Source organism: Misgurnus anguillicaudatus, chromosome 23 (assembly GCF_027580225.2).
Source record: "Misgurnus anguillicaudatus chromosome 23, ASM2758022v2, whole genome shotgun sequence".
In the NCBI taxonomy this organism is placed as follows: domain Eukaryota; kingdom Metazoa; phylum Chordata; class Actinopteri; order Cypriniformes; family Cobitidae; genus Misgurnus; species Misgurnus anguillicaudatus.
In genome coordinates, this window is record NC_073359.2 from 10,390,511 (window position 1) to 10,405,416 (window position 14,906).

Here is a 14,906-nt window from a genome sequence, read left to right on the forward strand (position 1 = left end):
TTATTTTTTATTACAGTTTAAACTTTGAGACTGCTCTTTTAATTTTTAAGCTTTGGCCGATGGAGGATCTTACCTGAACTTCATTGTGACTTTATGATGGACATCATTCTGTGTATTAATCCTTCTGTCTGATTTTGTCATTTGTTGCTTCAGGAACTTAAGAAGATGAATATTGAAGAATCTGAGAATAGACGCAGAAAGGTAAGTCTGAGTAACAGTAATAGACATATTACGTATGTACCTATAATGGTTTTTGTATATTCATATTGCAGATTTGAATATCAAGTACAGGATACTCTCCCTATCCTACAGTAAAGACATCTTTTTTTTAAGTACACAGGATAGAGGCCGATCGCTCAAAAAGAACATTAACACCACCGGTGATGGCTACCCGTGCCCGACCTGTTTATTTCCTTTTTGAAGGAAATATGAACTTGTTATTACGATTAACTTCATCACACATCTTCACGTTTGAAGTCAGTTTGCTTTGTTTAGTGTCTCTTTTGGGGGGGGGGGTATAAAGTCGATATCATCTAAGTATTCAGACCCTTTACTCAGTACTTAAAGCATCAGTTACACCCTCAGGTCTGACAAACAAATCCAGGTGTTGCAAAGCTTGCTGCGTAACCAAACCGAACAGAAGCACCATTAACTTCAATAGTATTCTTTTCTCCTACTATTGAAGTCAATGATGCTTCTGATCAGTTTGGTTACAAACATTATTCAAAACGTATTCCTGTGTGTTCGTCAGAACCCTTTAAGATGTAGAAACATCTCAGCAACCATCAAGACAAATGGGAGGCACCTGAGTAAAATTTCAAATGTTTTTGTAAAGGGTCTGAATACATTTGCAAAAGGTTTTAAAATTCTGTTTTCACTTTGTCATGGGGTAAATATTGTAGTGTAGATTTATAAAATTACCATACAACAACATAAAGTTGAAAAGTAAACGGGGTCTAAATACTTTCTGAATGCACTGTGACTGTAGATGATCTTGACTGAAGCTCATTGTCACTTTTGTAAACACAACAGCTTTCTTTTTTCATCAGACATCTATGCTATGTTTCTAGTCAGACTATTAAAGAACACATTTTTTGATGTGTAATAACAAAAATTTTTTATAAATACAGCATTGACAATATGAAATAACTTGTGGTTTTGTTTTTCCTGTTTAGATGTTAAGTACAGTATGAGCCAGAATGGATGGGTGCTGATGACCATAAGAAGACTGTCAGGTAAACAACAACAAAATTAATATTTGCAGATTTCCTTAAATAAAAAGTGTTCTATTCGGATGAATAAAATGATTTTTTTGTTTTCATCTTTTATGTTTTTATTCTTTGGAATATCTCACTTCTGCACAACTATTGAGCAATTTTAACAGCTGCTTATATGTTTATTTAGTAATGGTAGGCAAGGGCCATCTTATTTGTTCACATTCAAACTTTACCTATATCAGTTGTTTAGTATTATGAATGGAATTGTAAGTTATGTGCAGCAAGTTGCGTTCAAATGATAATTGCACTGAAAACGTGACATACAGTAAATCACTTAGTGAGTATTGGAGTGTAAAAGTAAAAATCTGTATTCAGTGTTGAAATACAGAAAGTTGAAACTGCATCGCGATATCGATTTAATTTGCAAAATCAAAAGATAATTCAATGTTAATTCATCCTTGGTCCTTGAAGTTGATTCAACGTTGAAATGCCGGCTGCATGTCCTGCTGGATTAGTGAATGTATTAATTATTATTTTTATAAGGTGACAAAAGCACAATTTTCCCAACAGGAGTATTGACCAGATGCAAGGCACCTCTCAGTAAAGTAAGGACACCTGATGGGATTAAACTCATAACTATTGACAATTCTTTGGGAGAAACTGAAAATGATCTAGAAATTAATATGAAAATAACATCCCTTGAGAATTGATTTACTGACAGACTAACACATTTTTAACAAACCAATTCTATATAAATTTAATATAAGTTTATTATTGTACAAAATATTACAATTATTCCAAATAAAATATGAGGTGAAAATGTGCGCTTGAATATCAGAGACCAAGCCAACAAAGCCTGTTTATTTAAAGCAGATAGTTAAGCTGGTTATTTTTCAATTTTGTAGTTACACAGCAGAAGAAAATCAAGGCCACCAAACTGAGAAAAAACATAATTGGGAATAAAGTTTCACAAAGACACTGGATTTCTTCTGAAATGTTTCAAACAACTACTTTTAAAGGAATAATTTAAAATACTAAAATTAAAAAAATAAGACCACCCTTTTACCAGCATTCAGATTATCTGATATAATTAATTGAGTTTTTCAGTATTTTTGCCATTTTAAATGAAGGCCCAAAGCTTTAAAGAAAGATTTAATGATATTTATTGCCAGAGGGATCTGCATAACACTAAAAAAAAAAAAAACACTTTAATGTCTTCAAACAAGAATTTATGTCTTATTAAGACTCTTAATAAGAAAGCTATTTAATCTATTAAAAATTGTGACATTTTCAATATTCTACCTTAATATGCATGTACATTTATTTATGCCCTCTCCTTTAATTTCTTTTTTTGTATTTTTTTATATATTTTTTTTCTTTTCTTATGACCTTAATGTGATTAACATTACATTCTATGTACTTTTAGATGATGTTTTGTTTTTTTATTTTCACTAATCAAGTAGATCTCATAGAAGAAATTATATTTTAGTGACCCAAATTGCTGGGTTTAAGCATTGGCTCGTAAATAGTATGCATAGGCGGAGCTTGTGGGGGCAAGGCCTCCGATTGGCTAAAAGGAGTTTGATAAAATAAATTACATTCCACAAAACATATACATTTTAATTTAGGTTCTTATACATTTTAAACGTTACTTTGTAAGATAATGTGTGAAACAATTGTTAATCTGGTAACAATATGTGTATTTAATCAAAACATAGCGCTTGGTAAGTCAGTTATCCAGCCGTCCAATCACGATGAAGGAAAGGCGGGACAAACACTACATTGACCAACCGGAACATCTTTCCTCTACTACTAAACAAAAACATAAAAGTTAATACAGCGTCTCGATTAATATATATAACACAATGTGCTACCACAATATAAATACGATTTGATTAAACAAATTATAAATCAATAAATCTGATCCTTATAAGACAGAAATTTAGCAGAGGTTTGTATAAGAGCAACCAAAGCGCTTAAGCGCCCCCAAGCGGCCATTTTAAGAACAACGCCTGGGGCGTTCAGCCTTCGGTGTAGTTAATTATCTCAAGAGATTGAATAAATTAATAACTTAATGAATTGTTCACTGCATATGAATTTCGTTTTCACTTGTGTTTTGAATTAAATTCTGTTGTGTTTAGAAGTAAAAATGTCCTAAAATTAACTATCCCTGGATTTTTTCGTGCAGGTATTAAAGGAATAGTTCACCCAAAAATGAAAATTCTGTCATTATTTTCTTATTGTCATGTTCTTCTAAACCTGTATTAATTTACATTTTTATGATTAACACAAAAGAAGATATTTTGATGAATGATGTTGAGCACGCAGCTCATTGTAACCATTGACTTCCATAGAAAAAACAAATATGATGGAATGTGTTTATCAAAATAAAAGAAACTCATACAGGTTGGTATCAACATGAGGGTAAATGATGATAGAATTTTCATTTTTGTGTGAACCAAGTCTCCTAACTTTAATATAATTGTGGTTTATGCTTTAGGTTTTGATCACTGTTTATAGCCTAATAAAAATGGTTACAGTGAGTAATTTCACAGATTAAAGTAATATTATTAATAAAAATACAAATAATTGTCCTAATTCTTTACATTTAACTGTGTGTTACAGTTACAAAAAATCTAATCCCTTATAATATTTTTATTTAACATTATTTTAATGTAGTCAGCGAAAATGTTTTTGATTTAATTATAATGATCTAGTTTGGGGTAAACATCATAGCACATGTTGCGGTTTAGATATTTTGACAGATCTGTCTGACCCCCCAAACTCAAATATTAAGCTCACCTATGATAGTATGCCATCATTATTCTGTCATCATGTCGTGTTGCATAAGACCCATACATGTTTGTTTTATAATCACATCCTTTAAAACACATTGTACAGTTTTATGCTTTTAAGTGAAAATGAAGGTGTTGAAGAAAGTTTTTTATTAGGATCAAATTAATTACAAATTTTAAACCTGAAAGATTGCAATTCACACTCTTCACTGTGAAATCTGTACAGATGTGTAAAGTACACAGACCACCTCATGTCTTAAAGGAGCAAGAACAGTTTAAAACACAATTTTTGCACCATCATCATTTAAATTTGGATTTCATTAAAGACATTGTTTTAGTTATCGTATTAGGACATAAAATCACTAAGCAACATTAAAATGAATTTTGTCTAAAAGCCTGTTTCACCAAAATGACTACTTAAGGACAGAAGACGACATATTTTTTTATTCCACACAGCATGTAACCTCAAAATATAGACACAAAAGTGAGTTAATTTTTTTCATTTGTTGTTGTATAGCCTATATTGTATTGTGGTCGATCTATACTGAAAAACATGTGCTATGATTTTTACCGATAATTTATGAAAAATATTGTTGTTGACTACATTAAAATAGCTGCCTGAATTTTAGATAAAAATAAAACATGATAATGGATTTCATTTTTTTGTTAAAAGTAAAGAATGAGGACAATTATGCTTTTTATTAATAATATTAATACTTTAATCTGTAAAATTACTCGCATTGTAACAGTTTTTATTATAAACTGTGATCAAATATTGAAGCGTCTTAAATCATGATGAATTTTAGGTTGACAGTAAATATAAACAACATTAAAGTTGAGGCTTAATACCTTTTCCACTTACTTTATACAATGCAAGAAAAAAATCTCAGGGTTTAATTTAAGGACATATTCTTTACTTCTAAAACAACACAATTCAATGCAAAACACAAGTATAAACGAAAAGGGAAATTCATATTTAGTAAACAGTACATTAAGTCATTTATTCAATTTCTGAACGTTGTTCTTAAAATGATCGCTTGAGGGCGCTGTTGCAGTGACAATTAGACAGTAAAAGTGATAATCCAGTCTCAAGTTCAGGCCATTGGTTAGGTGAATGCTGTCATTTAAGGCTTGTGTTAGGGAAATTAACTTATTACTAACTTGTCTTTGCATTTTAAGAGAAGTATTAACATAGAAAACAATGACACTGAACAGCTTTGAAAAAGATTATTGAATAAAATATTTTTATGTAAATTATATTAAAAAGGTTAAAAACTATTTTAAACAGTTGAATAACATGACATATTTGAAAGCCAAAGATATCTCAGATTTTCATGGCACTCTGATCAGCAGATCACAGCGTACAATATCAACACTATTTCTCCAGATCTGCAGGCACAACACTTCCAGCCATTCATCATTTTAAGGCTGAGTTGGTCAGGGGCTCTTTTACAATTTCAATTTTTTAAGGCAAACATATGTTTGATCTTCACAAAAATTTTGTTTTTGTCTAAGGGACAATAAAGTACACATAGAGCTCCACGCCAACACACCACAAAACACCAGGTAACAGAAAGCACCAGCGGACATCTGTTAAAACATTGCACAATATTCAAATATTATCAAATGATTTATTTTAATGGATAAGTGTCATTATTTTATGCTTGCTTTAGTTTAATTTAATTTAATTTTGAACTTTAATTTCTTTGTATTGTTTTGTTTTGTTTTTTTTTTTGTCGGTGTTGAAAAATCTCAATAAAAATAGTAGTGAAAAATAACTGAAGTGAAAAAGTAATTCCAGCAGAACAAATGCACATAAAGCTAAACCCACCAATCATTAGAGGAAAACGAGAAGTTTTAAGTGTATATTTTTATTTTTATTACCAAAAATGACAATCGTTTCGCTAGATAAGACCCATTTGAGATCGTTTAGAGTCCTTTGAAAATGCAATTTTAAATTGCATTAAAACTGTTAAGTGTTGGGGTCCATTAAAGTCCATAAAAATAAGAAAAATTCTGGAATGTTTTCCTCAAAAAACATAATTTCTTCTCGACTGAACAAAGAAAGACATCAACATTTTGAATGACATGGTGGTGAGTAAATTATCTGGATTTTTTAAAAGAAAATAGACGTATCCTTTAACCCACACTTTCTGAAATACCACTTTATTATTCAGTATTCAAGGCTAAGCTTATCCCATCATGCATCATGTTCTGGATGTAAATCGTGAGACTTTTGCTCAAACCTCGCGAGATGGAAAACTTTAATTGTAAATTAATAAATTGATATATTACATATTATGATGGTAAACGAAACGTGTTGCACATTTTATTGGTGCAAGCTTAGTTTTGTATTTTGTAAAACATCTGCAACTGCTTTTATCACATTAAAACAACATTAATGGTGTTGTTTATTCAGGGGACTTTTAATAAAGCTGTATGTACAAAATGAAGAGTTTTTTTTTTTTTTTTTGCTTCTGGACGTTTCAGATAAGTGTAGATAATAATCTTCGAGGTTAGTTCCCGGACAGGGTTTAGATTAATCCTTGACATTTGAGTTTTTACAAACAGAACTTACCAAAACAATACTTGAAACAAAACAATGGCACTGATATATGTCAAGAGATGTCAGTACAAGTTGTAAGTTTTAAATTAAAGTCAGCTCAAATATTCATATTAGACTGTAACTATAGAATAAACCCTGTCCGGGAAACTAATACCGCTTTAAGTTCAGCAAATGTTAATTTCAGAGTGTTTACGTGTTAATTTTATTTTATTTAAAGTAGCCTAAATAAATAATGAATATGTTTTGGTGCAAATAGACCTGGATTAACTCTACAAAAATTCCGCGTGATACCTTTAGATGTTCTTTCCGTGGCCAACAGATGTCCTCGTTGTTCTCCGGATTTATGTCAGGCTCGTGTGTAATTTCCACACAGATGTCTTTCATTCAGGACCAGTCTTCATCGGCAGGGGAAGCACGACACTCTGCGCTTATGTTTTGTTGTGACACCGGACACAACCATGTAGATAACATTTGATCTCAAAGCGCGTGAGTAACGCGACCCGGGCGAATCTTCACACGCGCGAGGAGCGCATCTTCACGCGGATCTCGGAGCTCGCGAAGCGCATCTTCACAGGGATCTCGGAGGAGCAGGGATGGCTGGAGGACGCAGAGGTCTGGTGGCTCCTCAGAACACTTTTCTAGAGAATATAGTTCGCCGCTCCAACGGTGAGAAAGTTTTTCACAGTTTATAATCATTTATTCTGCAACATTACCTTCGACTCACTCCAAGTACTCGAGAGATATTTGGAGATATTCTATAGACATTGCATTTTGTGTCCTTAGTTTTATCATCGGATTAACCGTATTTTTTAGTCAGAAATATGCCAACAAAATGCAGTTGATTGAGGCTGTTGCAAATGTGTAAATTCAGTTTAATAACTATTAATCCTGGAATAAATAATTGAGACAGGGTAAATGTGGATTAAAACGATGCATATTTCTGCTTTAACTTAATGTTTCCTTTTTGATTTTTCAGTTTGGACATTTTCTCATAGACAGACAGGTGATTCAGTTTCATTTGTGTTTCTTATTGTCCTGTTGTGTCACTGTTTGCTTTGGCATCTGTAGTTTGAGTTAGATCAGTAGAAGTGATGTTTTAATACTCACATCATTCTGTTTTGTGTTCAATGTTATTAGTGTGATGTAATCAAAGATGTCATGCACTATTTATCAGTATATGAATATATTCTGCATGAAGAAAATGTAAAGGTTGTGAAATAACAATATTGGATAAAATCATATATTTAGTTTTAAATTAAAGGGATAGTTCATCCAAAAAGGAAAATTCTGTCATCATTTACTCACTCTCATGTTGTTACAAACATGTATACATTTTGTTGTTTTGATGAACAGAAAGGAAGATATTTTGAGAAATGTTTGTAATCAAACCATTCGTGGACCCCATTTCCTTTCATTCCATTATTATTTTTTCCTACTATGGAAGTGAGTGGGGTCCACGAATTGGTTTGGATACAAACATTTCTCAAAATATCTTCCTTAGTGTTCATCAAAACAACAAAATATATACAGGTTTGTAACAACACAAGACACAAGAGTAAATAATGACAGAATTTTCATTTTTGGGTGAACTATCCCTTTAATATAGGCTTCTCATATAGGAACATTGGGGACCATTTAATCCTTCATTTTCTCTATTTGTACTTTACCCTGAATTAATATTTAATTCTGGATAGATTTTACACTGTACATTTTGTAAACTCTAGCATTCAGATTTGCGCAAGGTTAATGGCGATGATTGGTGCGAATTGTTTTAAAGGCGGGGTGCATGATCTCTAAAAGCCAATGTTGACATTTGAAATCACCTGAACAAACACGCCCCTACCCCAATAGAATCTGGACTTTCTTTTGATAGACCCGCCCACACATATGCAACCCAAGCAACAATGTCGGTTAGTAGACACGCCCCTTACTGCTGATTGGCTACAAGTGTGTTTTGGTACTCTGCACCCCGCCTTTAATTATGGGTTGTTCACTCGAGTTTACGTAGTTGCCATCATTAAACATTTCTTATGAGGCATTTATAAGGAAGAACACATAGTTAATGAATTAATTAACACAATTTAGTTTAGTTCATTTACTTACTGATCTAATGTACTAAAAACAAAATGTACAAAATGTGTATCTTTTAGGTACAAAAGTGTACTTTTTGAAGAAGTACCGCCACAATGATAATGCTTAATAAACTGATAACACGTGGGGTCATATAAGCCCGTAAAACGGTTTTCTTATTGGGGAAAGCCCATAAACGGCGTAAACAAAAACCAATCGGCACAGGTAGTTTTTTGCTCATTACCCCGATTTTGCGTGGCATGTAAACACCTTAAAGGTGCAGTGTGTAACTTTTAGAAGGATCTAATGACAGAAATGCAATATTATATACATAACTATATTATCAGTAGTGTATAAAGACCTTACATAATGAACGTTATGTGTCTATTACCTTGGAATGAGTTGTTTTTATCTTCATACACCGCGGGTCCCCTTACATGGAAGTCGCCATTTTGTGTTTCTACAGTAGCCCTATTTAAACAGACAAACTGCTCTACAGACTGTGTTTTATCTGTATCTGTATTTTGTCGTAGACAACAACATGTTTGTCCTGTGGCGGCTACCATAGCCTCTCTATGCGTTCGTTGGTTGCAATTCACAATCTTACTGCTAGATGCCGAGAAAATTAAAAGTTGCGATTTTCTAGGCCGATATGACTAGGAACTATACTCTTATTCTGGCGTAATAATCAAGAACTTTGCTGCTGTAACATGGCTGCAGCAGGTGCGATGATATTGCGCAGCGCCCGAAAATAGTCCCCTTGGTTACTTTCAATAGAAGTGGACTATTTTCAGGTACTGAAGCGTCATTAATGACATATGACCGACATTTTACAAGGCGTTCTTAATATAACATATAAGAATAAATCAGATTATTGTATTGAAAGTTTTTAGACCAATATACCATTACAGATACAACATAGTTTGATAACAAAATGAAAAACTTCTCTAACGGATTTCTCATTGCTTCCTGGCAGACACCAATTTTGTTTTGGGTAATGCCCAAATTGTGGATTGGCCTATTGTCTACAGCAATGATGGATTCTGCAAGCTGTCCGGTTACCATCGTGCTGAAGTCATGCAGAAGAGCAGCACTTGCAGGTTTGTCTGCTCATCAATGAACAGTATTGATGCAGTTATTATATTAGAATTAATGAGGAAATGTAGAAAGTCTTTCTCATCTGAACTCCTAAATCACATACAGTAATGGAGATTCACAGACTTTAACTGTTAAATTGTGGCATGTCAAAGACTTAGGATATGGAAAAGGAAATCTGTTTCTCGAGACCTGGTGATTTTGGAAAGTTTGTAGGTTTAAAATTGTTTGGTTTCTCTTAGGGCTGTCACGATAATGAAATTTGGCTGACGGTTAATCGTCTAATAAATTGAGACGGTTAATGACGGTTAATTGACTGTTTTACGACATTGTTGTGATTATTTACATTAAATCTATGTCTGTAGTGCCTACAAAAAACAATTCCTTACAGATCGGAGCATCCTTCACTTCCCTAAATTTGAAATTGCTGTTTTGGAAATGTAGGTTTTACCTGGCAGTTCATACTGCTTATCAAAGTTTTGCAGCATTTCTTTAAATGCTGTTCTTTCAACTGTATTGAATTGCTTTGCAATGTATTGCGTTACACTGTCAGTTAAGAAGCGCCATGCGGTATCGTTTATACATGCTCTGCAGCTCCCCCTTGTGTTTTTTTAAAGAGATGTGCAATCATTGCGGTGATCTGAAATCATCGCAATGAGGTAAAAACATTGCGATGAGACGATTATTTAATCATTGTGACAGCCCTAGTTTCTCTCTGGATAGTGGATTGTGACTTTTTGTTGGTGCATCTTTGTTAAAAAGGTTGTTTTTGTGTCATCAGAATCTCTTTTTGTTGTCTTCTAGCTTCATGTACGGAGAACTTACTGACAAAGAAACCTGCGAGAAAGTCCGTCAGACCTTTGAGAACTACGAGATGAACTCCTTTGAAATACTCATGTACAAGAAGAACCGTGAGTTTGACATTAAAATCATTTGACAATAGTGTATGCGTACCATGTTTTAGGAACTTATTTAAAAAAAAATGTTTATTGCAGGGATGCCCGTGTGGTTCTTTGTCAAAATTGCACCTATCCGAAATGAACAGGACAAAGTTGTGCTGTTTCTCTGCACCTTTAATGATATCACAGCATTCAAGCAGCCTATTGAAGATGACTCATCTAAAGGTCTGATATGATACATTACACATCAACCTTTCAAGCTTTCATTTTGTTACATCAGACGCAAAATGCATCTTACATTTACAAACCAAAACAAACCATACATTTTAATGACTCATCTTGCATTTTGCATTTTTGTATAATGAATAGCAAGTTGCAGATATTAGCTCATGGTTGTGAACTTTTTTTGAGTTTAGGCTACTATTGAACTATAAAACTATGAAAGGCAAGATTTGAACTGTCACACTGATAGTGATTTGCAGTGGATTCGCCGAACATTGGTTCTTTTTTTCCACTTTGACTACTTTTCGTTGTCATTGTAACTGTGCTGTTGTTGCGGGATGACATAGGGGGATGGTAGTTTGATAGAGGGAATTTTTTTGTAATTTTTCTTAACATTTCCCCCCTGAATCCTTCTCAAAGCGAGTCCTGGATACAGGTCTTGCTAAATAGTTGCTAGGGTACCTCTGTCTGGTTGCTGCGGAGTGAATTGGCATCCACCAATGATTATAGTCCAAGCCACAAGTGAAACAATCCAACCCCCTGTCTCTACAATTTTTTGATGCAGAGAAATAGCCTTTGGTATTTGGTTGCTATGGTACTGTCTTTGGTTGCAAGGGAGTGGCTTGGCAGCTGCCAATGATGATACTCCAAAGGTTTGAGTGATATAAACCAACTGCCATGTCACAATGTTCTGATGCAGAGATATAGGCTTTGTTAATCAGTCCTAGGATACTGTCTTTTTGTTGCTAAGGAGTTGCTTGCATGGCAGTTGCCAATGATGATACAATTAAGGCTGCTTAACATGAAAGAAATAATATAGGTAACAGGAGTAGACATTAAAGGGCACCAATTATCCGGGTCACGATTTACATTTCTCTTGGTGTATATTGGTACATGTTAACATTCTGTAAGAGTTTTGTCTTGTCATGTTCATGTCTTTATTTTGAAGTTCTAGTTCTAGTTATCTTTTATTTTGATATCATGTCTTGCCACGTTGCCTCTTGTTTCTGTTTCCTGATGTGTTATGTTTTCATTGGTTCCCTTGTTCTATGTGTCATGTTCTCAAGTTTAGACTGTGTCTGTCTTCATCTCATGCTTGGACTACATTCACAGTCAGCATCAATATCATAAAATATACAGAAAAGAAAATGAGAAAAGTAACCTTCGATCTTCACAATATTCAGATGTTGTAACTTGTGAAAATATGACGAGATTTTCAGAGGGGGGAACGTGTTGGGTAACAGTACTAAGTGAAATCCTGGGGACATGACTAAAATATTTATCTAAAATATTATAACTTTTTAAATGCAAACAATTTGTGCTGGGCAAAGATTAATCGCGATTAATCGCATACAAAATAAAAGTGATTTTTTGCATAATATATGAGTGTGGCTGTGTGTAATTCTTATGTATATATAAAAACACACACATTCATGTATGTATTTAAGAAACATTAACATGTGTATATATATTTATTTATATTTTTATATATTATATGTAAAATTTATATATAAATAAAAAAATTCTGAAATGAATATATCTATGTGTGTGTGTGGTTAAATATACATAATAATTACACACAGTACACACACATATATTATGCAAAATCACTTTTATTTCTTATGCGATTAATCACGATTAATCTTTAAAATAATTAAAGCAACAATGGGATATGGAGCCACACAAAAATGCAAAAAAATAAAGATATCTAAAGAATTTTATGCTTGATATTTAAAGATAAAGTAGAGTGATAGAAAAATGCTGTTTTTCAGGGTTTTATGTAGTGCTGGGCAAAGATTAATCGCGATTAATCGCATACAAAATAAAAAAGTGATTTTTGGCATAATATATGTGTGTGTACTGTGTGTAATTATTATGTATATTTAACCACACACACATACATATATTCATTTCAGAATGTTTTTTATTTATATATAATTTTTTTTAAATGTATATATACTATAGAATATAAAAAATATATAAATAAATATATATATATATATATATATATATATATATATATATATACACACACACACATGTAAATGGTTCTTAAATACATACATGAATGTGTGTGTATTTATATATACCTAATAATTACAAACAGCACACACTCATATATTATGGCAAAAATCTATTTTATTTTGTATGTGATTAATCACGATTAATATTTGCCCAGTACTAGTTTTATGTAGTTTTTATTAATGTCTTAAATTATATAATTTACATTTGGTGTTAGATTAACATGCATGACACTTTTCATTATAATAAAATGAATTTTAGAGTTAGTTTCCTTCAATTTAGATTTTCCTATCCAATCTCTCCTAGCATTTTGCGCTGTAGATTTATAAGCGAACTTTTCTCCATTGCAAGTAGTAGTTTGGATTTTTTGGCCAACAGCAACGTCTTGTATACGTAAGGGAGCCGTATCCCTCTCTAGGAAACCTTTTAGTTGCATCGTTGCAACCACTCCACCCCGTATTCGATTGAACAGTATTATGTAAGCCAAGTTGCTCTGCAAACTTCCACGTAAACCTGTGCTGATGGCATCTCTATCAACTTCTTAGATGCTAAACCAGCAATTATTTCAAGATGCTGGTAAAGACGTCCTCTGTGAAAGGAAGGGTGGATGGCTTGTTGAAGTGCAATTCAAGGTGGTCATACCTGTCTGAGAAATATGTTCAGACCACTTTGCAGCTTTTTAAAAGTCTGGGTTGACTTTATTCCCTCACTGTCTTCTGCCATTAGAGATCTGCAGTGTATAATCAGTGTATATTACATATCTTATGCAATGAGTGGCCCAACTTGAGAGCAAGGCTTGAAGTCTGGTAGGAATGTTTTACATTATCAAACCTAGACACCAACTCAGAGCAGAAACTATAAACTATGATGGAAACGGATAGGCAGTGGGTGTAGTATGAATGAATGGCAACAAACAAGGGGGTGGAGCAACACAAGAGCAGGAGGGAAAGCAGGCACACTAAAGCCTAGTCCACACGGACATGGGTATTTATAACCGTGACTTTTTTACGCAGTTTGGCAATTCGTCCACACGAAAACGCAGTATCAGGGCACTGAAACCGAACATTTTTTAAAACCCCTGCCAAGATTTTAAGAAACGCCGGTTGCAGTGTGGTCGTGTAGACCGTAAAACCGGGGTTTTTGCCTTGTGACGTTACTTTTGTTAGGCTTTTGATTGGCCAAGGTGGCTTTACGATTTGGGTTATATCGGCGGCTGCTGGTGTGGCATGCGTGTTGTTGCTTTATCATGTGGACGGAGATTTCTTTTAAACCGAGCATGTGTGGACAGGATTTTTTTGGAGAAAAAACTACGGTTATAAAAATACCCATGTCCGTGTGGAATAGGCCTAAAACAGGGCAGACACAGACAGGACTCTTGACAACCGGCTTGTATATTAACCCCTTAACTGGCACAAATTGTGAAATTGTAATGTACACCTTCAAATTAATATAACGCTGGGATTTTTTGGTCTAGAAGCCTAATCTTGGCCTTCTTTTAAAGAAGACAATTTAAGGTTTTTCCACAGAAGTGTCTGGAGGTGAAATAAAAATATTGTTATAGCAGTTTAAATTTTAATTTTAATAAAAGTAATGCAATATAATATTGATTTTATAAATAAAATTATAAAAATGTAAATGTTTCACAAAAGCAATAATGTAAACATAAAGCCACAAGTCTCAAGTAGTTGTTTCAAGTTAAATGACAAAAAATGAGGTTTGTGTCACACTTTTAGTGGTTTTACCAACAACGGCCACTAGGTGTCAACGGTTTGCTGCATACTCTTGTCATAAATGTATAAATGACTGTTACTGCATTATTATTAATGCAACAAGGTTTCGAAATATGAAAACTACATTCTTAGAGCTTTCCTATGATATATAGCTTATTGATAATTGAAGATTTATAATAGGATATAATGTTATGAATACATGATAATTAATATATGCATTTCTATGGGGGGTTATGTTACAAAAAAACTGTCTCTACATTATTTCTATTATCAGATGACCTTAACATATA

The 14,906-nt window shown here is 33.3% G+C and overlaps 1 protein-coding gene and 1 long non-coding RNA gene across 3 annotated transcripts in view; both read left to right on the forward strand.

Moving 5' to 3' along the window:
• The first annotated feature begins 80 nt into the window (after positions 1–80).
• LOC141359467 (uncharacterized) lies at positions 81–1,806 on the forward strand. The gene is made up of 3 exons (XR_012365923.1): positions 81–201; positions 1,176–1,235; positions 1,788–1,806. It is a non-coding gene; the product is annotated as an uncharacterized lncRNA (long non-coding RNA).
• A 5,034-nt stretch (positions 1,807–6,840) lies between these two features.
• The window catches only part of kcnh1b (potassium voltage-gated channel, subfamily H (eag-related), member 1b), a 51,396-nt gene continuing 43,330 nt past the window's right edge, over positions 6,841–14,906 (forward strand). Inside the window, exons 1-5 of one of the 2 annotated variants that reach the window (XM_055217615.2) lie at positions 6,841–7,244; positions 7,555–7,581; positions 9,625–9,748; positions 10,548–10,654; positions 10,739–10,867. In XM_055217615.2, the coding sequence (XP_055073590.2) occupies positions 7,172–7,244; positions 7,555–7,581; positions 9,625–9,748; positions 10,548–10,654; positions 10,739–10,867 (460 nt within the window). In that variant the 5' untranslated portion in view covers positions 6,841–7,171. The remainder of the gene's footprint in view (positions 7,245–7,554; positions 7,582–9,624; positions 9,749–10,547; positions 10,655–10,738; positions 10,868–14,906) is intronic. The other variant, XM_055217616.2, reaches the window with a different exon arrangement.